The 25,695-nt window shown below is 35.7% G+C and overlaps 2 protein-coding genes across 2 annotated transcripts in view; both read right to left on the bottom strand.

The window, feature by feature from the left end:
• Nucleotides 1–1,220: 1,220 nt before the first annotated feature.
• On the bottom strand, nucleotides 1,221–13,016 carry LOC148640196 (tapasin-related protein-like). The gene is made up of 6 exons (XM_088621001.1): nucleotides 12,628–13,016; nucleotides 9,217–9,570; nucleotides 7,463–7,894; nucleotides 6,414–6,512; nucleotides 4,789–4,828; nucleotides 1,221–2,828 (listed from the first exon to the last, which is right to left on the bottom strand). Exons 1-6 carry the CDS (start codon nucleotides 12,752–12,754, stop codon nucleotides 2,813–2,815), a joined length of 1,068 nt encoding a protein of 355 aa, XP_088477127.1. The 5' UTR covers nucleotides 12,755–13,016; the 3' UTR covers nucleotides 1,221–2,812.
• Nucleotides 13,017–16,005: 2,989 nt separating this feature from the next.
• Nucleotides 16,006–25,695, bottom strand: part of iglon5 (IgLON family member 5) — a 202,756-nt gene continuing 193,066 nt past the window's right edge. Inside the window, exon 8 of the mRNA XM_088620567.1 lies at nucleotides 16,006–25,557. Within this exon, the coding sequence (XP_088476693.1) occupies nucleotides 25,454–25,557 (104 nt within the window). The 3' untranslated portion in view covers nucleotides 16,006–25,453. The remainder of the gene's footprint in view (nucleotides 25,558–25,695) is intronic.

Here is a 25,695-nt window from a genome sequence, read left to right as displayed (position 1 = left end):
TTTTAACACTGGGAATTTCTACAACAGCGTCTTACTGTATGTCCTAGTCTTAGTCATCCCAACTACTGTGAAGCTTGCAATGCAAAAATGCCTGTTTAATGCAGAAGTGATTCCTTGATTGCTTAACCTGTCAAGGTGAGGGTCTTGCCTTATGGTCCAGACATCATCACCTCGAGTTTTGAGAATATTATTAACCCTTTGCAATTGCAAGCAGTGGTGCTTAATCTTGTGTACTACCGTCAGCGTATTACCAGTTTGCTGCTCAACAGTTACCACTGTGACTTGTTTGGTGTCAGTGAGGCCAAACTGTTGCAAACTAGAGCAGCACAGATCTTCAAGATAGTGCAAGATCTGTTGTGGGCACCATTGGTTTCACAGTATGTTTATGTAGCAGACATGAGATACATTTCAGAGGACAACATTGCATAGTCCCTATACTGTAAATCTCCATTGTGCTGTTTGAAAACTGGATAATACGTTGGTAAACAATTTGCAATATCAAATTGTCTCCTTCTTCCATGGGTATCTAATATCCCAACCTTTAAGGCCAATTATTCTATCTTGGTTCCAGCCTGAGGTTCTAATTATTTACTTAATTGTTTATTAAGTTGTTCATTAGTTATTGTCTCTCTTTGGAATACATAGAGAAGTATGTACGGCTGTGAAAAACCTATTAACCTTAACCTATTTGGCATTTTTCTGCTGTAATCAATATATTCCCTAGTCTACTCAGACACACAATTCATGTGATTCCGTGACCCTCTACTGAAATATTAGCAATGGTCTTTTAGTTCAACCACTGAATCTGGGAGATGATATTTATTGTAGAAAGCTCTTTTATTTTTTTTTATTCTATTCTATTTATTGTAGAATAGTTCTTTTAGCTTAATGCTTTTCCAGAGAAGGCAAAAAATACGATGATGAGAAACAACTGATACAGAGGTAACTAGAATAGATTGGTATAATATGTAATAGATATGATATGATGGATATCTACCTCAGTGTAAGATACAGTAAATATTGTAATTGATGTGAATTATCAGTCAGACGCCTGGTCTTCTAATGCAAACTGAATTGCATTAATAACAGTGATGTTATAACAGTTCAAGCTGAGGCTTTGTGCAAATAGTTGAGGTTCATAACATGACTTTATTCTAACTCAGGGAAATTTAAGCAGGGACATTATATGGAATAGAAGGGGTAGTAGATTACAGTTTTTAGAATAAATAGTTTAGTTAATTAAAAAAAAGTTGTAGTTGTAGTAACTTCATATTAATAAAATAATACTGCTCTGTTATTGTTTTTCTAGATATTCTATTGCTTTTTATTTGATACAAAGTATCCTATTGAAATGCAGAAATCCATCACACATATGTGAGAAGAACATTAGCATGAGAGCGAAAGAGTTAAAGGAATATAAACAGGAACAGAGACAGTTTACAGCTAGTTGAAAACACTTTAGTACTTAAGAAATTTTACTTTAAAGGAAATTATACAATAGTTAACAGCAGTCCGACAGTTGCCAGGAACTCAGTTGCATCAGACACAGTCCGACAGTGTAGCATGTTTTACACAGAGATAGCTGAAATGTGTGGATAGATCAGATCGTCATAATTAAAAAGATGTGGTGGTTCACAAGTCTGACACTGCCATTAAGTTGAAAGTATTAATATACGCAGTACTATTTGTATCATGTTGAAAGATGTGCCAATTACTCAGTCAATGTCACTCACCACAAGATCTGTCTTCAGGAGTAAAATTATTATGTACTATTTCATTTCTAACTGCTTTTATTATTTCTGAAGCTTTTCCTTAGAGTTTAACATTGTTCTGAACATACTATGTACACAACAATATTCCTGTACACCAGCACTGAAGATATGTGCACAGTTAATTAGATTGCTGCTGTACATACTCGGGGTGTTCCAAAATAATGGCAAGCAGGATTTTTAGACTTGGGGAAGCAGAGAATTTAATTTTTCTATTTTTCTTTCCATGTCCAGAGTTGGCACACAATGAAAAATAGTGTGTTAAAGTAAAAGGAGTATGGTTACACATACTATATACTGTTTAAACTGTTATTACATTGATGTGTAATGAATAAAACACACTAAATTGATTCAGTTAACCATATGTCCTCAGAACATTAACTAGAAGGCATTTTCTTTTTGCAAAATTCAAGCCAAGAAAATTTTGTCAAGACAGCATGTCTACCGTAGCTGACATTTCATTACAGTGATATTGTGTGCTCGTAAATGCTAGCGAAGAGATGTTTGCTGGAACACTGAGAATTGGTGCTGTCAAAAGCAATAAGGACAATGACAGCAAATATACAGGAAAACATTGGTACATGTGCTACTGGCAATATCAGATTCAAAATAAAGGTTTTGATGGTGGATAATACCCTAGCATTTTAAAAAGAGACATATCAAATCAATCAATTGAGTCAAATCAAATCAATTGATTTTAAATAGTAGAAAAAGTTTTAAAAGTCTGGCAGTTTTGGTTCAGAGCTCATGTGATACTATTTTTTAAGATTTCAAATATGTACTGTAGAACAGAAAACTACAATAAAAGAGTAGTCAAATTCAACTAACTATAAGTAGAGAAAGATGATGCACCTTTGTAAGTTGCACTGTTCCACATGAAAAAATAAGCATAACACAATAATTATACATAGCCATCTACAGTAGTAACACAGAAGAAAGTAAGTCTTCAACCAGAAGTCAATAATTGAATGATATGTATTTAAAAAAAGAAAATCCAGAAGCATTGCATACTGTATTTTCACACACATACGGTATGTCATGAGTTACTTCCTTGAAGACCTAAGGAGAAAACAAAATGCAATTAGAAAAAGCTTGGAAGGCGCATTTTCAATTGGTCTGCGTTTAGGATTGATGTGAAAGGCAGGTAAATTCAAGACATTCAAAGAAACGTACTTGTATGTTATCATTTCAATTGGAGTTTTGTTATTATTGGGTGAAGGTCCAACACAAGCTTGACAAAAAACAGACAGACATTACCAACATAAAATAAGGTGCAACTTTGTAACAGATGATAAGATCATTAAGAGAGTTATGTTATGTTGGGTTTTTTTCAATCAAACAGACATGAAAAATAGTTTCTCTGTAGAAAGTAAAACAGAGCAAAACCTGAGAACTAAAGGTCAGTGTTCAAAAGAGAATGAGCTCCCACATGACATGGAGAATGGTAGTTTATTATTGTGTGCTAACAGCTACTGTATGTATCTGTCTTTGTTATAGAGTCTATAACCAATGTTCAGGAATAAGGATCAATCTTATGATATACCCACTAAGTCTTAACATGGCTAATGGCCACTTTTTCCCAGCATTCACCGCTACAGGTATTGTGCAGTACATATCCCTGTTCACCCATGCAGCCCATTAGCACTCCTGCAGAAATTCTTTTGCTCAATCCACCTTAGCAAGAGGGGTTCCAATGGTATTATTGTTATAGTCAGGCTTCTTTTTCTTATTCCTTAAACCAAGTAAATAAAAGCCAAATCAGTATTTCAGATTGCTTATGCACTAAACGCCTCTGGCAAGGGGACGTCGGAGCCCTGGAAAAATACATAGGGTCTGTCTCTAAAGGTTTTGCACAGGTGTCAATTTACAGAAAATAACTGGGTGTTATGTCTCTATAAAATTCCATCCAGTAGATGGGAGTGCAATACCACACTTAATGGAGTCTGCGCAAGAGTCTAGGGACTGTACTAGAGTAAAGAGAATCGGATATTAGAATTATGGATAAAAACATCCAGGAGGATTGGTTAGTAGGGACAAATTAGACAGACATATTATTCTGGGTTTGTTTGTGTATATCATTCATATATATTATTTTTGAGAATGAGTCATTCTTTTTCCTTTAAAAAAGACACACATTATTTTCATGTTTTGTCTTCCAGTTCAATAAGTAATATTATGTTGAGGCTAAATAAACAATCGTACCAAAAGAAGTCCTTTTGCTATAGTGACCTCTGCTGTCTGTAATAATTTGATAGTCATTGACTGATTTAGCTAAGAAGACTTCTGCAAATTTGAATAGCTGAAGATCTCTACATTCCTAGTACTACTACTAATGCTCCTTAAGGGTAAAAGGCCTGCAGTTTTTACACAAACATTTCAATGAGCATTTCATTAAAGCAAAGAAATAGCTCATTTGACTCCTTGTTTAAAATGATTGGCTCAGTGAAGTAATTAATAGGATGAAAACCATATTGCTCTGTAACCCCGATGCTGGGGTCTCCTCATTCTTTTCAGCATGCCTGGCCTTCCGAACAGCTTAGGTCTACATTTAAATGTCTATGTGTAAGTATTTTGAGTAAAAGAACTTTATAAAGATTGAAAACATAGCATCAGGAAGTGTTCCATTTAAACAAACAAGGAGCCCATTAACTCCCTATAGTTTGTAAGTAGATTTTGTTTTTCAATATATTTGTTTTCTGGAAAACACAGAAATGCACAACAGAAACCTACTATTTGTTTTGAATTTTCTTTCTGGACGAATGTTCCCTCCTTTGTACTTTTCCCTCCTCATAATAAAAAGGATTTGGACTTTTTCCTGAGCCATTCCTTTGACATTATCAATATAATTCCAACCTAAGAGAGATTCCTTAGTTCCCTTCTCATCTTTGACATCAGAGCCTTCCAAAGAAGCACTGGCAGATTTGTGTGGACTGTTTTGCAGTTCACTTGATTTTTGCCATATTATCTCATTACACACCTATTTTTTAACTGTCCATACTTCTAAGTACAAAGAACTTACCCAAAATATTGAAGACGATTCTCACAGCAGGACTTCAGGGCTGTGAAAGGAAGTACACAATGAAAGGATCAATAAAAAAATTATAGTTTCCACTGTATGGTCTCCTGAATCTTTTACATACTGCTGCAGTTTTCTTTCACCATGTCAGTCTTTATGTGAAAGAAGACGACTGGATGCAGATGAATGGCACATAAATGCACAAGTCAAATATCAAATGACCTAATTTTGACAAAATATTTGGAAGTAACTCAGTCAAATTGAAATTTTCAGATTTTTCATGGAATTGTTTAAACATTTACTACTAAGTTTCTAATCCATTCTTTCTTCAGTGGTCTATACTGAAACCCCTTCCAACTAATGGAGTTTCAAACAAATGTTTGGGCCGAGATTAAATTGTTATCCTGTGCACTTCTGCCTACCTACAGTACATAAATACTGCATAACAGATCTTGCTTATTCACTTGCGTGGTTTTTTCTCACATTTGTTCTCACCAAAACTCTCTGTAGCTACTGTTTTTCTTCAGCCTGCTTGAACATAACGAGATTCTTCCACTGAGTCAGAAGCCAAGAAAGCAAAAAAAATTCATCCGATTCAAAAGTGAAATCTAACTGAAAGTTAGACCTTTTCTAAGAAAAGTTTTGTTTGCGCGTGTGACGTTTGCTCTCACCAGAGACAGACCTCTCCTGTTACTCTCTGTGGCTTCTCTTATCTTTGCTAAAAGCAATCCAAACTCCATTCAGTTATCCATTTACCTGATCTGAAAGCGAAACCAAACCTGAAAGCGTAGTTTTCTGGCAAGTCTCTCAATGGTCCGTTGTGCCACTTTTCCCTATCTAGTCATAGCAGTCCACTCACAACTTTCCCAGCAATTGTTTACCAATCCTTTGTCTCTTTTCAAAGCAAGCCACCCCAGCCTGACCTCCTTATGCCAGGACGGTGGATCATCTGTGAAGGAGAGTGGAGTCTCCTTGTCTTATGCCAAATTGAAGACGCAGCTCTTTGATCCTTGTCTCTCTTGCTTCACAGAACATCTCTCAGGAGTCTGCACTTCTTTTCCAGTTTCTTTTCCCGACACCATCCATCCTCAACTTCCCAGTGTGACCATGTTCATATTGATGTTGTTGTTGTCTCTTTTCCCCGCTGCAATTTCTGGCTTTAGCAACGAATGCTTCCCAGCCATTCCTTTGATTAATGCAAAATTCTTCACTGCTCATGGAGGAGTCGTAATCACTGTGATGAATTCCCCTGTGATGAATTAGTGCTGCCCCTTTACAAGTTTGAGTCATTACGTACCAACAAACCCCCACACAATAGCTCAGGTAAAGAAATGAATAATTATGCCAACAATTGAATTAAGGAAAAACTCACCGAAGGTCAGATTGTGCACGATCAGAGTTGAAGCTAACGAGGTCATTGGCCCTTATACCCCTATACTTAAAAAAAGCACCATGCGATCTTCAATGATCAAGTAGTCAGGAGGTCTCTTTAACATGTCATCTGAAGATTGCAACTATTACACTGTGTTCCCAGTCTCCATATTGGAGTACTCTTTTGGAAAGTCTGGGAAAAGCATTACCTTGTTATATTACATAGCATTATAATTAAAAATCAAATTAGTCTTTACCTGCTGCAAAGAATATACAGAATAATCCACCCAGAAAACAGATTTTGAAGACATTCAAGCACCCAGTTGCTTGAAATGGCAAGTGTGCTTTGAAAAGATCTTAAAGACATAAAATAAAAAGGTTAAGTTAATGGTCTATGAGTGCTTCAAATACTTGCAGTACTTCGGAGTAAAACTGTTTAATATAAATCTTTGTTCAGCCTGCGGCACGATGTCGATTAGCCAAACAAACGAGTGGAAATTTAATTATATATTAATCACTTCCCCTTGTCTAATTTTAGTTTCACATTTTTATCTCTGAGACACCTTAATCCTTTATTTTCATGTTATAATATAGAACTAAACATATTATTTTAGTCTCCCTTTCTAAAATCTTTCCTATCTCTCACTATGACCATGTTTGTACTTTGCCATGCTTCTTTTTAAAGTGGATCCTATTAAATAATCATTTTGTGAAGTTTTGTTTCTCCTTTTTTTGGCTTAATTGGGCTATTAAAGCAATATGACTCAAGCTTTCTTAATATGTTTACTCTTAGGATGAATCTGATCTGTGCTTCAAGCAGAATATCTTCAAACTATTGCTATTCATTTTGTCAGTCCATATCTGTGCTATTCCTTTTTACATATCCTAATCTTTGTCTCTGTATCTTGATTATTTAAAAATATGAGATAAACACTAGTATTTACTCTATAAGGTGTTGTGACAAAGGAAGCAATTGTTTGCCTGGTCTTCCATTTCAATTTTCTACTGATGACGTGCCTTATCACAGTCTATGTGAAGAAAATTAAAATCCTCCATGATTACCACTTCTAACTTTACATATACAGTACAATTGTATTATAAGAATGCAGTGTAATTAATACAGGCAGGACATTTGAGAACAGCATGGATTTGTTCAGACACTGCATCATCTTTCCAAGATACTGTAATTTAATTTGCTTTGAACAGAATGTCGTAGTGCAACAAAGCCACCATAATTATAGGGAGTGGTACTATTGTATAGTTTTATTTGTGTGGTGAGCATTACGGTAAAAGTAAGTTCACTCACCCCACTTAAACTCTGCTGTGAGAGGGGCTTCCAGTGAGACATGGTGTATGGTACACAAGTATGTACCTCCAGTCATATTAGGATGAGCTACTTGAAGGTGACTGATTACATAGGCCTCCTTGCTGCTGTTTTCAAACAGATGAAGTGTCTGCACTGCAGTACTATGCACCTCGTCAATACCATTTTCAAAGAAGGTGCTGTGATCTGCACTGAATGTGACTCCCATGTGTTTTTTGAGAGAGGCGGTATGAACAGGGCTATTCTCACTGCTTCCTAGATTCTCATTAACTCCTCCATGGAGATCCCGGCTTCTACTCCATCTCACAATTATATGTGAAGGGTGGAATCCCTTTGTCTGACACACCAGACTCCATTTTTCTGTGGCTGGATTAGAGGGCATTTGTAGGAACAGCTTGGGGGCAGATGGTGGAGCTGTCAAAACAATACATTTGTTAGTTTATACTTTAAGGAGTTTACCTTGTAAATGTTAGATATATTTATATTTTCTTACATTTCATTGGTTTGGTCAAATCATAATTAATCCGATGTGGTAAAAATATTGAATAGGATACCATATTGAAAGTTTAATTAACATAACTTACCTGGCTGAGGAAATGGTAGCCTGGCATTAGTAATAACTGTAATGTTCTCTAAGTACAAAACTGACTGGGTGCCAAACTTCATGAGGAATGAGCTAGGGAGCCACTGAGAGAGTGAAGTTGGGTTGGAGGGAGGGGTGCAAAAAGATGTGCAAGGGAGGAGAGATATTTATATGTTGAAGAGTGAAACTGGGCAAAATTAAAATTTAAACCCCTCCTGAACTTCTGTTTAAAAACTCTGTGTATTAAAAAACATACGGTAGTCAGCTGCAATTTTATGCTGGAATTGGTTAAAAAACGTGATTTGCTTTTACAAAACTGAGGAGCCACTTTAAATTAGACTGGAAGACAAAAGGCATGTACAGATTTGAAATCAAATATATAATAGCTACAGGCTTGAACTAAAACTGAAATTTAAAGATTATACAAAACTAGAGATAATTAAAGCTTTTTGTTATATCAGTTAAAAGAGACAGAGAAGTACCGCATTAAGGTATGATTACCTTTTATTCTTTTTCTTACATGACAAATCTGAAGAAGTGAATAATGTACTAATCTTGCAGTGACATCTAAAAGAGTTTCATAGCAGAGTGTTCCCCTAGGTCCTACTGATAGCTCTTATATTAAGTAATGTATTTTGTGTCAGAGTTTAAAATTGTACGAAACTTTATCATGGTGAAACACACCTGGGAAATTGATAAAATCAGGCAGCGCTATGGAGAAGTGGGTAGGTTTCTAGACTTTAGTAAGTTATGGGTTTAAATCTCAGGTGGAGTACAGCTCTTGTACCCTTGAGCAAACTGCATTGGGTTTCTCAAGTTAAATGGCTGTAAATGTGCATTGCTTTGGAAAAAAGAATGACTTGCATATGTTAGTAATAATTAAATTTCTTTTGACATTAAAAGCACTTAAGATGTGATAGACATGCCAGTGTCTAATTGGGTTGGATACATTTTAAAATGTGATTAAAATAATAATAAAAAGTTACTTAAAGAGAATTTCTAGAAACATATTTAGCTTCCATGATGTTCAAAAAGGAGGGGTCTTAAATGTGAAAAAGTGAGCATTTAAAACCCATAAGGGAGTCCAAACATCAACAATAACTGTTTAAGACATTAACGCAGTAAAATATCTGTTTGTAGTGGGGTTACTTACAATGGATGTGTAGCTCGGTACCTGCTCCTGTGCCATTGCCTCTTTGCCACACATTCACAGTGCAGTAATACATCCCAGCATCCTCCAGAGTGAGATTCGTGATGACAAGGGAGGCTTCTCGGTGCGTAAGTGATGGCTCTGGCTGAGCAAGTGCATGGCGTGTTCTCAGGGCTACTTGTGTGCTTTCACTCAAGCTCTGCCCATGTTTGGCTTTATACCACTGGACCGCACACTTTGTCGAAGGGTCTGCTTTTCCATCTGGGTCTTCAAAACTGCAGGGCAGGATGACTGTGCCTCCTCGATTTTCCTTTATTTCCCGCAGGGATTGCAAGACCGTCAGAGCTTGTCCGTGTCCTAACTCGTTAGAAGAAAAATACATAAAAAGAAAATATTTCAAGGTGTTTAATTGCCCAATAATGTATTGGTCATAGTGTACCAGTGGCTGTCAATAAAAGTGCTCAAGGAAGCTTATTAGCGCCATGAAGCAAACAAAATGACCTTGTTTATATGAGATAGAATTCTGCAGCAAGAAGCTATAACACAGCTTTCCAAATGTATGTTACTGTATGTACTGTATATGTAATTGCATATACAGTATAATGCAATATATTACTTATATTCATTTGTAGGTTTCTACTTCGCACCACTCTGTCTCTGCCCTGCTCCCACTTCCTCCACTCTCCCAGCTTTTGTTCTCCTATGCTATATAAACTTTGCTGTCTGCCCTGTTTCTCACACCTGAAGAAGGCTCCACAGCTGAAACATTGTTTCCTTTCTTATCTTTTCAGCGTGGAACAAACCTATTACTTGTTCCTTTGCAGCCTATGCGTGTTGATGCAGCTACCCACCTGACCTATTTCTATTACTTATAATACATACAGTAAGTAAGGTTAATATTCTCGTATAAACACAATAGTATCTCGTATAAAAGAGATTTTATTTTTCTCCATGGCACTAATAAGCTTCTGTAGTTCACCGAAATGATAAGTAGTTTTTAAAACAATAGAATTTAAAAAATGAGAAAATAAGTGCCTATCTGTGTTTTAAACATCAACATCAACTATATGTTGTTGAAAATATGTTTTTTAAACATCTGTAAGGGGCCTTACTGAAATATACATGTGGTCAATATTTGCTTTTTAATCCGATCTGCTGCAAAAACCTTTCCAAGGTTTGGCTCCCACGCCCGTTGCTGTCTCTGTCCCAGGCTCCCAAGCCCTCTGGTCTCCCTATCTGTTGTTTGTTCCCCTGTTCCATCAGGGTTTATTTTTTGTTGTGCATGATTTTTTACCTGTTCAGTCTGTTTTTTTGTCTTGCTCCTCAGGAGCCCAGACCGCCCCCCCCCTTCTCTACTCAATAAAGGTTTTTTACCCCGGAGGAGGGTGTAGCTCTCGGCCGTGGACTCCCGGAGGTTTCCTTTCAGTTAAATGAGGTTTTTCCTCCCCCCAGTACTGTGGAGATCTTTTTTGGGCATCAGGAGCTGCCCTTGAGGGGGGGGTACTTTTATGCCCTGTACACCGTGAGGGTGCTCTACTTCAGTCCTATTCCTAGTTACCTGTGATTATTCATGTCTTTCTGGTGTGTCTTGTTGTGTAGCCTATTTACTTCCTGTGTCTGCCCTGCTCCTGGCTTTGCATTGAGTGTACTGATGTTGTGAAATCCGCCTAGTACCAGGTCGCCCCACATCCGTGGCCTGAGGGCATAGGTTTCTATACCACCTGAGCCTGGGCTAACCTCTGTGTTGCCCCTTTTACTGCTACACATAGGGTCTCTACTGCTCACCTAGTCATTCCACGGCATGCCCTTTCCTAAATCCGTGACACTAAACATTTCATATATATCCGTCCATTTTCTAAACCATCTTATTCAGGGTCATGAGAGAACCAAACCTTTTCATCTATAAAAGGCAAGCAGTTTTATATATACAGTATACTGTAAACATAAATATTTAAACTACAAATAAACATATATATAAATGAATATACAACATATTTTATTCGTAAATATTAGTTTTATGTACTACGTTTTTTTATTCCCAGGCTGTTGCTTTGTTGATGACAAATATACAAATACAAACAATATTTTAGCTAAATTAGTTTGAACAACTAAACAGGCTACTTTTTGGCAGTTTTAAAAGAGGAAAGCAATTAACTCCAAACAAGTGATTGCTCATGCAAGAAATGCTTTTTAATGCATCTCCAATTTTGCTGTCAACATTCTTTATCTATTTTACCTAGATATGTTAGTAGCGTACATTTATAATGGCAATTAAAGCTCAGAAGAAAAATGCAAACAGCAAAGCCTACACAATATAATTATTTTTCATCACTTTGAGTTTCAAATGTTTCCAGACTGACTGCTGAACAATTTCATTTCGTTGGACATTACAGTTACTACACTACAATGAACTGTAGTAATACAAACAAGCAAAAAAGAAGCATGGTAGTTGTGCAATTAGTGACAGCTACAAAGAAAAAAAATCCAAAATCTAAGTACAATTTGTAATAGTGTCTGTTTTTTGCTTTCTTTCTGCTGTGCAATCCAAGTTTTAAAGATCAGTCATTATTTTTTGTGCTTCATTTTATGATTTTGTCAAAACTGCATGTCAGACAAGATCTAAATAAGAACTCAGAAACTAGTTCTCAGAGGACATAATCCTGCAGGTTATAGAGGTACTTTCAATTAGCACATGCATTCCCAATGGTTAGTGTAATTAAGTAATTAAGAGCACAGGTGAAACCAAATCTCCTGCATTCTTTGAGGGCAGAATGCTCTTGCTTTTCCAGCTTTACAGAGAAGTTAAATTGCACTCTACTTCTCTTGCAGTTGTTTAAAGCTGCTTAGATGTCTTTTGGATTTATTTTTAGAAGGGTACTTCTTCAGTATGTAAAAGTTAAGAACAATGGTTCTTGATTACATAAACAATTTTATTTAAATGTGTTATATTTAAAATTATTTATTGCGTGACTAATTGTGCTCTGTTTCTCTGTTTAAGAGAGAACCCTGTACAGAGAGCATAATTTCATTTCAAAAGAAAATTCAGAAGAATTGCTCTTGAGAATTCTGATTGGTTTTCAATTGTTAATTCACCTGTCTTTAATAACAAAATTGAAGTGAATTCCTGATGACGTATGAACAAGTTGTTAGTAATTGTTGAGTTCAATTTCTGTCTCTAATGTAACTTCATCTTCCGATGCTACACAAAGAAGGACAGCCATTTCAGGTATTACTAGCATTATTAATTTCTCTTATCTTAAAAAAATAAATCTTACACAAGCACACACAGATGTTACATGCACTAAATAACCTTAACATGAATCTCTTTGCACCTTTTCTCAGTTTAATCAGATCCCACAAAGATTAAAACAAACAATAGTCGTAGTATGGAGTGGTCCAGTATAGAGTACTCACCTGGACTTAATGCCATTAAAAAAATCACTATATGGAGGTAGGTGCAGTACTGGGAAACATGCACTTGTCCCATGGTATGCCTCACGTAGAACTGCAATGAAACAGAATGCATTGTCTGTGTGCACATCAATCTGCTTTCTTGTCTTTGCGAAACGATTCACATATGTGTGCACGCAGTAAATCTATGTGCCGCATTCTGGTTGCATGATTGCATAACTAATGCAATTTTTGCTGTGAAAAAAATTAACATACGATTTCCTATGGAAGGTCATTGTTGAGAACCTTTTATTCGCTTCTGGGTTTTTGGGTTGGGTCTGCAGCCGACATCGCTCTCTTGTGCTCTATTGTCTGAATTGCTCACACATTTACTTAGGTTTTGATATGCAGTATGAAATAGTATGTGCTATTGTAGGTACAGTATTCCTGTAAGCATAATTAGCATGTTCAGTACCTACAGTATGTCTAACAAAGTCTAACAACTTTCTGGGTGTACCCTTCTTCAAGGATTGAATCTGCATTATAATGTACAGTATAAGTGCAATCTCTATGTCGGTGTCTTTTAACTAGGTGCTTTAAAAACCTATGGGGAAACCATCACAGGCTATTTGAATGGTTTCCATCACTATCATAATGTTGTAATGGTATTCATAATCCTTTATTAACATTTCTGAAAGTCAGCTTTCATGAAAACCCTAACCCTAAACTTAATCCTAACTCCAACCTTTTCCCAAACTGAACACATTGTCTGCTATGACAAATGTGATGCAATAACATTAGACAGAGGCAGCCTAAGTGTATAGCAATATATGCATAAACCGGTCTTATTGCTATTATATCATCACAGATGTGGCTGTATAAGTCCACATCCAAGTAAATGGTGATTGGACACATTGTGCCCTTTGTCAGTGTTTTTATCTGGAGATAACAAGGAACTGCTGTATTAAATGTGGATGGAGCACTAATCTATGCTGCACCAGTTACTGGCAAATAACTTCTGTTTTCTGGTTAAGAACAGAATAATTAGTTTAATCAATTTTTCTGTAACACTAAACACCATAAGGTAACTCTATTAATGTGAAGTTAAAGTTAAACTAAAATTACCATTTCATGTTATTCTTTGATTTTTAAGTCAATCAATTTCACTGGCTTAGAATCATAACCTTTATACTGTAAGTAGGAAATTGCAGGTAGAGTATGATTGGTGAACATCTCATTGTCCACAGTTGTCCTGGTTTACAGCAAGCACGTGAATTGTGCACTGATAAATCCAGGCCACTGGTGAAAGGAACCAGGTTCACAGCAATCGTGCGGCCATGCCCAGTGCATCTTGGGTACTAATTTGAGACATTCAGGAACTCTGCTTTTGACTATGGTTTTGATTCTGTTGATCAGAAATGCGTTATACAGACAGCTGCATTCACATGGAAACAGTCTTGTGATCTACAGTATGAGGGTGTATTGATGTAAATAATGGGAAAGCCTGAGACATTTTGAAAAAGGAAGAGAGCTTTTAGTATGTCTAGGATGGAAACTGTTGTAAAAGGGAGTCCCAGGTATTTAAAAGATATTCAGGAGTCAAAAAAGGAGTCATGTCAATTTCTAGGGAGAGTTGTATGCTGTAGGAGCATAAAAGAAGCAGGTTCTGTTCACCCTGCATAGCAACTAGGATAGTTCGGTCAGTGTCCAGGGCAACACCACTAACAAAGATTGTTGAAATAAAATGTACAGTATTTCGGTTGTGAATGAATTAAGCTGTTTTTATCAGTATATGAATTGCGAGATCCTGCACTGTACATTTGCTGAATGTGTGTGTGAGTGAGAGAGCTTTTAGATCTCTGTCCTTGGAATGAAATATTCTGCAATACTGAAACATATCAAACACGACTTGCATAAGAGCATGCTTCATTTCCTTTTTGTAAAAAATTAAGATCCTGGGCAAGCTGTGTCATTAGGCTCTCAAGAAAAGCAGAGATGTGAATAGTTAAGCAGTTCTGGGTAGACATAATTGGGCATTCTGGGATGCCAGGCTTTGGATGTTTGGATGCAGGTAGACTTCAGACGCCTGTGTAATAAGTAATAAGGTGGTAGGCCTCAGACACCTGGTCTGGAAAGAAGGACATGTCTGTGCCACTCATCTTTTGAAACTCGGAAAGCTCCACAATGCCTGACAGTAGAATTAGTGCTGATAGGAGAAAAGCCATGTCGTTCACTGATGTCATTGCAACCTTTAATTACCTATAATTCATTGTTCTCTGAAAAGAGGACCCTGACTTACTAAGCCCATACTTGTTGACCCATGTTATCTGGAGATTTCCTGGTCACAGCTGGCAAAGTGACATCAACCAGAAATGACAGCGGGCTCAGTCTCCAAACTGAATAAGTCCTTTCAGTGGCAGAACTACCTGTAAACCACTTAGAACTAGATCAGAGGTTATGTGCGTAACTGTTCTCTTTTTTACTAATGTTCTTAAACTCTTCCAAGGATTAAACAAAGCCTTTCTTAATTTGTTCTAACTTCTTTAATATGTTGAAAACGGAAATTTCTGGAAGCAGTTTCTGAATGTGGTTTTGTTTTTTAAAAGTGACGACGGTGAGAACTTATCATAAGTGCATACACCACAAATTAGGTTGCGTATATATTGTGCAAGACAAATGACCTAAATAAATGAGTGCTTGCAGTATCTGATTTATATCACGTACTCCTATAATTACTTGATTAATTTTAGGTGTGTTTAGTACTATAGTTTGCAACCTAGTTGTCATTACTTTGTAGAAATGAAACATCAGGCAGTTTTTTTATAGTCAGATTTTCCTTACAATTGAGCATTTACAATTTTTAACATTTGGGCTGTATTCCAAAAACATTTAATACGGCTACTGCTTTTTTCCTACCCACAAAATAATAATAGTATCAACCACATCTTTCTTGGTGCTTAGATTTAATAAAGTATGTCTGAATGTTTTGTTTTGAATTTGTACAATTGCTAATTTAAAAACAAAAAACAAATAGGATTTGGGAATTTAAAAAAAAACACTTTCAATTTCATTGTGACATTTGTTACTACAAATATCCATACTTCACAAGCACAAAAAATAAATCCCTTTCTCAAATAGAGACATTGATCCAGGAATCCAGTATATACAGTATATGGTAGATTTTCACGGGATGTTCATATCCTTTTATCTTATCTGGTAATTTCCCCTTTTTCAGTCTTCTTTCTGAGACTCCATGTTGCAAATCACTTTGCAAAACAGTTCTTTTGCGAAATGTTCCTTTTTTGGCTCAGATTCTCTTCCAGTTTTGTCCTTTCCCTATTGGTGACTTCAAGCAATAATAACAAACAGTTGGTTCCAGCAAAATCAGACATGAGAAATATGTTAAAAACAAAGTTCTGTTTATTTTTTTTTCATGGATTTTGAAAAAAAAACAGGATCTTCACAACACAGATTTTTTTCAATGTGGAAGACAATGGTTCATTTGAAGTTGGATACATTAACTCTCAGGTCTGGAAGATTAGAACCCAGCATGCCTGAAATGGACAGCCAGACGATGCACACATACACGCACACACATATAGATATACAGAATCTCCGGACTGGTTGATGCGTCCTGACATAGCGATGCTTTTAGCAGAGGGTCTGTGCTGGGTTGACTTATGAAAACCTTGTGGGAAAAGGCCAAAGAAGATAAAGAGAGGGATGGAATTCAGTTAGTCATATCCAATTGATTTATCATTATTAGTTAAATTCTAATATACATCTTTAATGACAATGACTAACTTCTCACAGCTACAGATAAATAATTATTTTAGGGGAATTATTGTTTTTATAGGGCTGCCTGTATCTATTGTATTCATGATTTATTAAAGCAAAGAAAATGAAACTGAGATAATTTGTTTACTTTTCAATATGTCCTCTTATTTTTGGTGCCAAACCATTCTTTAGCGCTGCAACAGCTGCTGAGCTATTGTTCTATATTGTCTGGAATTAACTGAAGAATGTCAGAACCTTCGCCCATGCTTCTGGTAACTAGTTTTATTTGGCGTTTAAATTAAATCTAGAATTTTTCTAATAATAAACTTTGCAATTTTTTTGTGAACAGTATATTTCTTATGGTTCCAGCTTAAGCTCAGTTTGCCATGACAGTGATGGTGCAAACTTCTCAATGTAGTTTTAAACTCATCGGTTCTAAAGACTAAAAATAATAACAACATTTTTTTCCTAATTGAAAATGTATCATGTCAAACTCTTATGTGCCTAATGCTCTTTTTGTCCTCAAAGTTAGTAAACGATGTTAACAAGGGACACCCGGGATACAGCCTGGAGGACTGCCAGTTTAAATCCAGTTTAAATTCAGGCTTTGGCACAGGCTGACTAGGACCAAGAACTCAAAGCAAGTCATTAAGTCCAGCCAGGGTGCTGTGGAATTGAGAAGACAAGGGAAGAGGGGAGATTGGAATCTGGTGTGAGGACTGCCAAATTCAAATAAATACTAGTAAACTCAATCATGCCATTAAGCTGTCCCTTAAGCAACCCTTGCCTTGAAAAGGGTACCAAGAAAAAGTATTTCAATCATTGTTATTAAAAATAAATTGAATACATGATCACACTCCACGTAGAACTGAACTGATTGATTCAAATACAGGAGTGGGCATTTTCTCAGGGAGTGGGTCAGTGATAAGTCATGTTGATTGGATATTTTAGATCGGTCAGTATCAAAAGTGGAAAAAACAACTGGCAAATTTAAACTCATATAAAAATAAATACATCATTTTTCAACCAATGTTTTTGTCACCTGATTTCAGCCTGTTTGAAAAGTATGTTTGCCGTTCTCATCCGTAATTTTTTAGTTCTCAACTGTGAGTTTATTGGTACAGTTGTAGAGAGGTAGAGTGAGTGGAATGTTCAATAAACCCTTGCTTGATCTCTTTCCTGATTACAAATATAATGCCAGACAGCAAAGACTTAGCCTGTATAATGACAGGCACCTACAGGTACTGTACCTACTGTAATTCGCCATCTATCTACCTAATGTTGGTCTTTCTGTGTATGACACAAGTCTTTCTTGTCATTGATACATAGTACCAGGTCTAAAAAAAGCTCTGTCGATTTGCTGAACTTCACTTGATAATGTATCATATTAGTTAAATCTCTCTACAGTATTAGCTATCTTTATTTATATGTCTATTTGTTTCTATGTCTACGTGTTTTGTTGTCAGCCATTACCACTAGATACATGGTATCAATAGGTTTGCTTTGCAACATTGCTTTATAAATTATAATGTTGTGCAATATATTTATAAAATAATGTCAACGAGGCTGCATTTTTTCATTGCTAATCAATGCTAATTATCCTAAATTAATTAATACTAGACTGCTAATTAAAACAAAAATGCAGAAGCGCATTTCTAATGATATAAAAATAATTTTGCTTTTACGATTTAAACCTGAAATTATGTTCTGATGGCCATATGAGTTGAAATGTGATGCTGGTTCCCCGAGATCGTAGCCCAGATATTGTTCAACTGTATACTGTATGTCCTGATTTAGAAGTACTCAAATGTACTCATCTGTGTTAGTGGCATCACTGAACTACAGCTCCTGCATCATTTATACTCCTATGCCTTTTTGGATACTATTTTCAACAGCAATTTGGTGTATGAAAGAAAATGTGGAAACTGGCACTAAGTTATAGAATTATGGTCAGGCAACTAATGTGAATAAAAACTTATCTAAGCTGTTACCTGATAATGATAATGTGGTAAATACTTGGGCAGATAAAGAGGTATACTGACATAGTTTCTTATAAGTTACCACTTGTGAAAAGCAGATCTGTTTTGTTGCTTTAACTGGTATATTATTTTGATTTTTTCAGTATACCATTTGAAAGATCATATAAAAGTCTGTCAATAATCTGGTAGCAAGTGACTCTTAAAAAGGATTACTTGTTCAGTTAATTGCAGTACCTTAAGTAAGCTATTTATCATACAGTATGTAAAGAGTTCAGAATTGGCTACTTCAGTATTAACATTTGTGTGTTTTACTTTTATAAAGTATGATTTACAGCCCCTAAAATAAAGCATTGTATTTTTAACATTTTTTTTTATGAAGTACAACTGTTGGCTCTTATATTTGCTTTTAGTCTTAAATTGGAAACATATCACATAGGTGGCCTTAACTGATCACATCTCCTCTCTTCAAACCACTGGCTCACATTTTTTCCCAGGATTTTATTCAGATTTTCTGGGATCTTACATATGATTATATGAAATATTTGCACTGAAGCCCTCCCAAATACCCCTCCCCCCTTGAAACCCTAATATACCCCACACAAGACTCAGATTTTCAAAATCCATATGCTGATAACATTTACATGCTTTAACCCACATTGATATTATGACATCTTTTATGGCTAGCCATTATGTACATGACGCTTAGGAATTTAAGGGTGTCGTGATTCGGTATTAGGCATCCGAATGGTCCACTCCATTCCAATGAAAAATGTTCCATTGCAAAACAGGATGCATGACAGGGGAGGTTCTGGGGTGGAATAAAAGCACTGACCATGAAACCTTCTCTTGTGCTTTTTGAAATTCTACCCATTAATATTTTAAAGCTGCTGAGAGTGGATCATCAACTACATCAGCTGTAGTTAGACTCCAGTGGGTAAAATACATGTCTTATGGTAAGATAGCAGAAATATTGACTCTGCTGTACCAAGGTGATGTCAATATCAAACTAATGTGCTAATGCTGCTGACTGGATTTCTCTCTCTTTGACTATTGATTCCTATGACATATGCCGATCGGACAGTTCTGACTGTGCTTTTAACAAAGATGGCAACCCAGTATTGCATAGACATCATAGCAGATATATCAACTAATGTTTGTTTCTCTGATTTACAGAGATAACTTGTGTTTGTTTTTACTTTTCTAGTTAGATTGAAAAAACTGCATAGCTCAGGGGTGCAGTTTTCCTCTTGTCTGTGTTGAAAATGTTGTAATGCACTAACTCAAGTACAATCTCCTTGTCTCCTGCAAGGGATTTGTTACTTTTTGGATTAATGTACTTTAGATGTGTGACTTTAGTCAAAATGCATATCCAATAGACAAATGGGGCTTTGTTCTTTTAGAATGAATTAAACTCGCCAACACAAACTGCTCACTGTTGTAACCTACTGAACAATCTAAGACTTTAGCGGTTAATTTTCACAATTTTCATAAAGGAAAATAATTTGAAGGTGCTTTTGGGCATGGTGATGTAAAAGCAAACTTTTCAATAAGGGCATGGGACACATAAAAGTGATGCAACTACACAAAAGTACCATAAAAAGGTTAACTTAATTTTTTTCTGAACAGAACTTTAGAATTCAGATAAACAGATCCCTTCACCAAGGTTCAAATCGTATTAATTACATGTTTTTAAGGAGACAAAAAAGAAGCAGCTTACGATGTTAAAGTTAAATACGTCAACAGCCCCACTTAATATGGATAATCCATCAAATAAGTGGAACAAAAATGGTGGAAAACCATCTTTCATGAAACATATACAAATATTGCCAATTAACCTGATAAAAATAATGTTCAATAGATCTTAAGTACACAGGAATGTTATAATTACATAATGTCAAAGGAAGCACACAGTCAATGCCATTTTGATATCAAAGAATCATGCTTCAAAGATATATGACTGACTACAGTCCCTCTGTGATACCTTAATTAAAATAAATCTGGCTTGGTGGAACTTAATAATAACCATGAAACCAGATATTCTAGTATAATTTCTTCAAATGGTAATGCCTTGTTTCCAGGCTAGACATCTCTCCATTATAAAATGGCTATGAAGAGGGTCTTCTTTCTTCTTCAGCCTCTCTCCCATTCTTTAATTCAAGTCCAAAAAGTCCAAAAACAAACTGCTGTCATGGCAACAAAGTTCATGGAAATCAACAGAATATTTCAGTTGGGTTGTAACCAGGTTGTAACCTCTGTCACCACTGGAAACAAGGGACAGTCTTAAAAAAGGGTCACACAATAATGAAGAGGGACTCACTGCTCTCAAATGATTTTAAGACACTCTGTCATACTTCCTTTGTTTAGCTTCAGTATTGGGACTGATATGTCGAACAGGAAATAAACAATGTGGTTAGAATACGAAACTAGACAGTAAAAAAAGTCCAGTGTAGATGTGATGTGAAGCTGTATGTGAAGGAAGGTGAAATGTCTCAAAGCATTACAAAATGTGGAGTTGACAGGAAAATTTGGTAGAAAGACATGACCCATTTCCCACAAATCAATACCTCTCTACAGTATAAATATGGGCCTTAAGACTTCATATCCCAGCATTCTTCAAGAAAATACCCCTCCAGAAACCTTAGTACCCCTGTGAAGGAAGGAACCCTTCAGCCTGTTTGGTTTCTCATACATTTATGGTAATCTCCTCATCCAAATAGTTATCCAAATCCTCTCAAACCAAGAGTTAAATCCAGAACATTTCCATAACTTGTTATATTTTCATCTCAGTCACATAAATTAGATTTCACCTCTAGCTCCTGAATTGAACTTTAACATTTTGACATTTTCATCACATGGTAGTAGTTTGTGACGCTGTCCTGCATAAATAATGACCAGACCAGAACATTCTAGAAAACATAACAACAGATAATTTAATCACATGGGATTGCTAGAAATATTGCTTGTAATCTGCAGTTGCTCTTTTTCTGGGTTTATAATATTTTCTTGCTCCTTTTAATATACAGTTTACATTCCAGATATATAGTAGTTCACCTTATAGCACTAAGGTTGATACACATAAGACAGCAGGACAGTAGGATTATAACAAAGTTAGTCAGTGGATCACCCAAGCAGCACATATGGTATGTTATGGTAAATTCTGTTATGACAGCAGTGATGAAAGCAGTTTTATCAAATACTTTATACGCCCATGAGTGACATATTTACATTTGGGGAAAAAAGAACTCATCCTCACTTAGCAAGGAAATTAAAATAAATAGATCAGTGTGTGATTCAATGTTTCACCTTGCTGGGTCCAAAGTGTTTGGACGATATACATTTCAGATCAGAATGTATTGGGCTTTAGGAAATGTGATTTTCATTACATGGAGTAATAGGTTAAGTTATTTTACAGAAAGGTAAAATATGAGTATATTGTTGCAATACAAATCACTTTAAGGTCAGGTTTTACTACACTGTACCTAACTGAACATATTTCACACTGACCAAACTAAACAAAGTTGAGGAGTGACACAGGTCCAATTACATATTGCTCCAGTTCAATGTATTTATTTCTTGCTTTTTGTCTTCTTCATAATCTTGATAAAAACCCTTTTATTTATTCTTATTCCTTTAACATTATTGTCTATATACTGTATAGGAAACATCACTGAAACACTCATCACAAACAAACTCATGTTCACGTTGAGTAAAAAAAAAACTGCTAGAAGAAAAAAAGGAGAAACTGAATGCACTGTGAGAGTGAAATATGATAAAAGTGATCATAATGTGATAAGAAAAAAAATGTCATCACTATAAAAAAATTAAGAGACCATATCAATGACAAAACTTAATCATACTGAAACATTTTCCATAAACAAGCTCGTACTTTTCTCGTGCTGTGCCTAGGAATCAAATGTCATTTCTCCTCTTTTTAGCATGTTATCTTGAACTGTTACATTAATCATTTTATGCAGTTGTTTTTTGTCTCTCATAATTTACATTTTACTTAATCATAGTTTAACTATGATCGCAATGAAACAGCATTAGGAAGGGAACAGAAAGAGCAGGAAAAGATACTGCTATACATTCATGAAACAAAAAACAGCTAAACAGGAAAAAATCCCTCACACATTGGAAAAATGAAATTACTGTAGTTTTCTTAGACACTTTGTACTGTTATCTGTTATCTTGCAATTAATCAGAAACATCTTGTATCTTTAGAAATAGGAAAGCAATGTTTTTAACTTTTGTTTGATTTGAATTCTAAGTCCAATTCTGAAATCTCCTTCAATTCAGTAATCACACACACTGGTTTGGGTAGGCAGTGTGGACAGTGCCACAGCAAGAACACATTTCTTTGCTGAACTTCTGCGGACGTAGTAAAAATGTCAGTCTTGACAGGTGCCTAGTTTCAGAGCAGGATGTTTCATCTGAAAATTGTGATTAAAATCCCCTCAGGGAAAAAAAAGGTGTTCCTTTGGTGTTTTAATACATTATATGAAAAAAAAAATATTCAGGAAAAATTAGAACTCAATTTAGCTTCTTAATAAAGTAGCTCTGTTTGAGACATTCATAGCAAAATAATTTATATTGGAAACTGCATTGTCAAGCATAGTCCACTACATCTACTTTATCAAGTAGAGTATAAGGTGAACTTTTAACTATAAATCATTTGAATGGGTAGATCTATGAGAACATAAGAACAGTTACAAAGAACAGTCCATTATTAATCTGGACATCTGACAGTAGCTTAGTAAATCTGCATTCAAATATTAGGTATTTCAGCAGGAACGTCCCAGCTTGATTTTAAAGAATTTAATGGATGACATAATAATGAGCCATTTTAGATACTTTTTTAAAATACTATTTTGCATTTGTTTTTATATATCAACCATTGCCTTTTGTCACGGCACACAGCTCCTGTGCTACACTAGAACAGTGAAGACAGGAGCTGTACAGAAATGCTCCTCTCACTCTGAAGCACTGGTCTTTTGAGGTGCTAAATTCTGCAAGGTGCCTTCCAGGAGAATAAGCAGCTTAGGAGGTCCAGTGCATGGCTCTTTGACTTCATTACAAGCCCACGGGTGCCCAGGAAGCTACAGCAGTTACTGTTTCACTTAGAGCCATGAGACTCCTGGCCATCTGCTCCTATCCCTACTGGCCTGTGCTGTGCTTGCCATTCCTTGCCACTTGCAGAATCCCAATGATAGGCTAGTATTATACACACAAGAATAATCCGGGCAAGCACTGTGCTTTGGAAAGCACCTTTATTGGTATAGTCACTTGGTAACCCTCAATCAGTGGCATAAATAGGACTTTCTTCCATACCACCCAGCCTATTCATTTTCAAAATCATTTGGGAATGCATTAAAACCTGCATCTCTCACATACTGTATTTTAAAGTTATAATGAAATATAAGACAAACTATAATACTGTACATGCCATAGTATTCTTGTAAATAACTCCAGTATTAATGTGTTCCTTGAGTGACACAAAAAGTAACAGAATTTACATGGAAATATGACTCTGTCAGATTGGAAACTGACTATGCGTGTTTGCTGGAATCAGTAGGAGTAGTCCTACTGTAGCTTTCTGAAAACGTCACAGATTATGAAGTCACAAATATTTCAAGATAAAATTACAATAGGCGCAAACAGAGAACATTTATGTATTTGTTTTCCAAGTAAACAAGACTTGGAAAAATTATTTGGGGTTAATTTGAAAGGGAGCAAAGTTAAAAAAAAACTAAGCCAAAGCCTTTAAAATTAAAGGAACCTTTTTATAAATGAATGGGTGAAGACTTAACTGGCTCAACTCATATTAACTATTCATCAGAACTGAAGTCTTGAAAGAGGTAGATCTCAGTACTGTCTGATCACCTCTTTCTTAAATATTTAATTGGTCCACTTTACTATTTGTTTTAGCTTCATTTCTAAATTTTAATAATATTAAATACGCTAGGTGCCTAAAGGACATCTTACAGGAGCCGAAAATAGTCCTAGAGCTTCCATATTGGTGTACCGTACTTGGATTATTTTTTTACAGCTTTTGTCTCAAGCTCTGCATTCAACCACAGCACTATGCTCTGTGTTCACTATGTTCAAGCCTGGTGCTAGGTACTGTACAGTATGTCACATATACTGTAGCTCAACTCCTTCTCTCACTGCTAGAAATCTGCTGTAATAAAACACTGTTTCTAACAGTTGTGAAATCATACTTGCACTAGTTGCTACAATGGAATGACCTTACATTTTTGTTTGCATTCCTTAAAAATTATAAATTACTTATTCTAACTATATGAATTGACTTGAAAAGAGGCTAAATGAATTGCCTTTTCTGACCTTTCCTTATTTCCATTATATTACATCTTATCAGATGTGGCAGCATAAAAGCTTTCATTCATGAAATTACAGATTTTATAATATTTCAACCATGAAATTCACTTAATCTTATTTTAGATTTATTCCCTTTTAATTTTTAGATTTAGTCCCTTTAAAATTTTTAAATTGTGTTCTGGAAAAGTTGGGAATCTGATGCTAAATCCTTTAGTATTCTCAATGAAATTAAAAGTGCATATCAGGTCTTCAAAGATTCCCTTCTATTACACAAATTTATAACAATGTTAAGTTCTTGCAATCTATTTGGAAAAGCATTGTGGACTGGGCCTCTCACATCAGTTTACAATATTTATGACTGGTCAAATTTGTTCCAACAGAAAATTAATTAAATCACTATCTAATCTCTAGATAATACAGACCTATAGATAAATTCAAAACACTTCTCAGGCTGTGAGAAGCAATCAGGTTGTCTAGTGTGGCTATAGTTTAATAGGTACCCAAGATGCACAACCACACTGTGAATAGCAGAGCTGGCCTGATATAAACTTTACTGGGCCGATTAAATGTCAGTGAAAACAAGGAAAGATTTTACTTCTGTTATCATGGTTGTTGTTGTTATTAGAGGGAAGAGAGAAAGAGCCTCTTTTTTTGAGAAGAAAATGACGATGAAGAAATGGCTCTTGGAATTAATGCATAATTTTTCGTTCACAGTGATGGGTTCGTAGTTTCATATCTTCAGATTCAACTTGTCACACTTAGATCTTCAATAGGAGAACAAGGAGTGCTGGCCAAAGGAACCAAATTGTCATGAAGACCCCAAAATCTGATGCTGCAGCCCCATTTTTTGCTGCTCCAGGTCCTGGGAGAGATGAAGAAAATATTACTTTAAATTAACAACACAATCAACACAATCCACTTTATTACACTAGCCTCTGTGTCAGTCATACTTGGCAAAAAACAAAATTTCGCAGGTTTTCTTTCTGAAAATTCTGACATC

This window comes from Lepisosteus platostomus, chromosome 26, assembly GCF_059453375.1.
Source record: "Lepisosteus platostomus isolate fLepPlt1 chromosome 26, fLepPlt1.hap1, whole genome shotgun sequence".
In the NCBI taxonomy this organism is placed as follows: domain Eukaryota; kingdom Metazoa; phylum Chordata; class Actinopteri; order Semionotiformes; family Lepisosteidae; genus Lepisosteus; species Lepisosteus platostomus.
This window is presented reverse-complemented; position numbering and strand designations above follow the sequence as displayed.

Excerpts from the sequence above, each read along its gene's own strand:
- LOC148640196 (XM_088621001.1), bottom strand. The coding sequence starts at position 12,754 with ATGTGCACACAGACAATGCATTCTGTTTCATTGCAGTTCTACGTGAGG. Across the intron at positions 7,895-9,216 it reads TACCGAGCTACACATCCATT|CTCCACCATCTGCCCCCAAG; the intron begins GTAAGTAACCCC and ends TTGTTTTGACAG. Across the intron at positions 6,513-7,462 it reads CACAGCAGAGTTTAAGTGGG|ATCTTTTCAAAGCACACTTG; the intron begins GTGAGTGAACTT and ends TATGTCTTTAAG.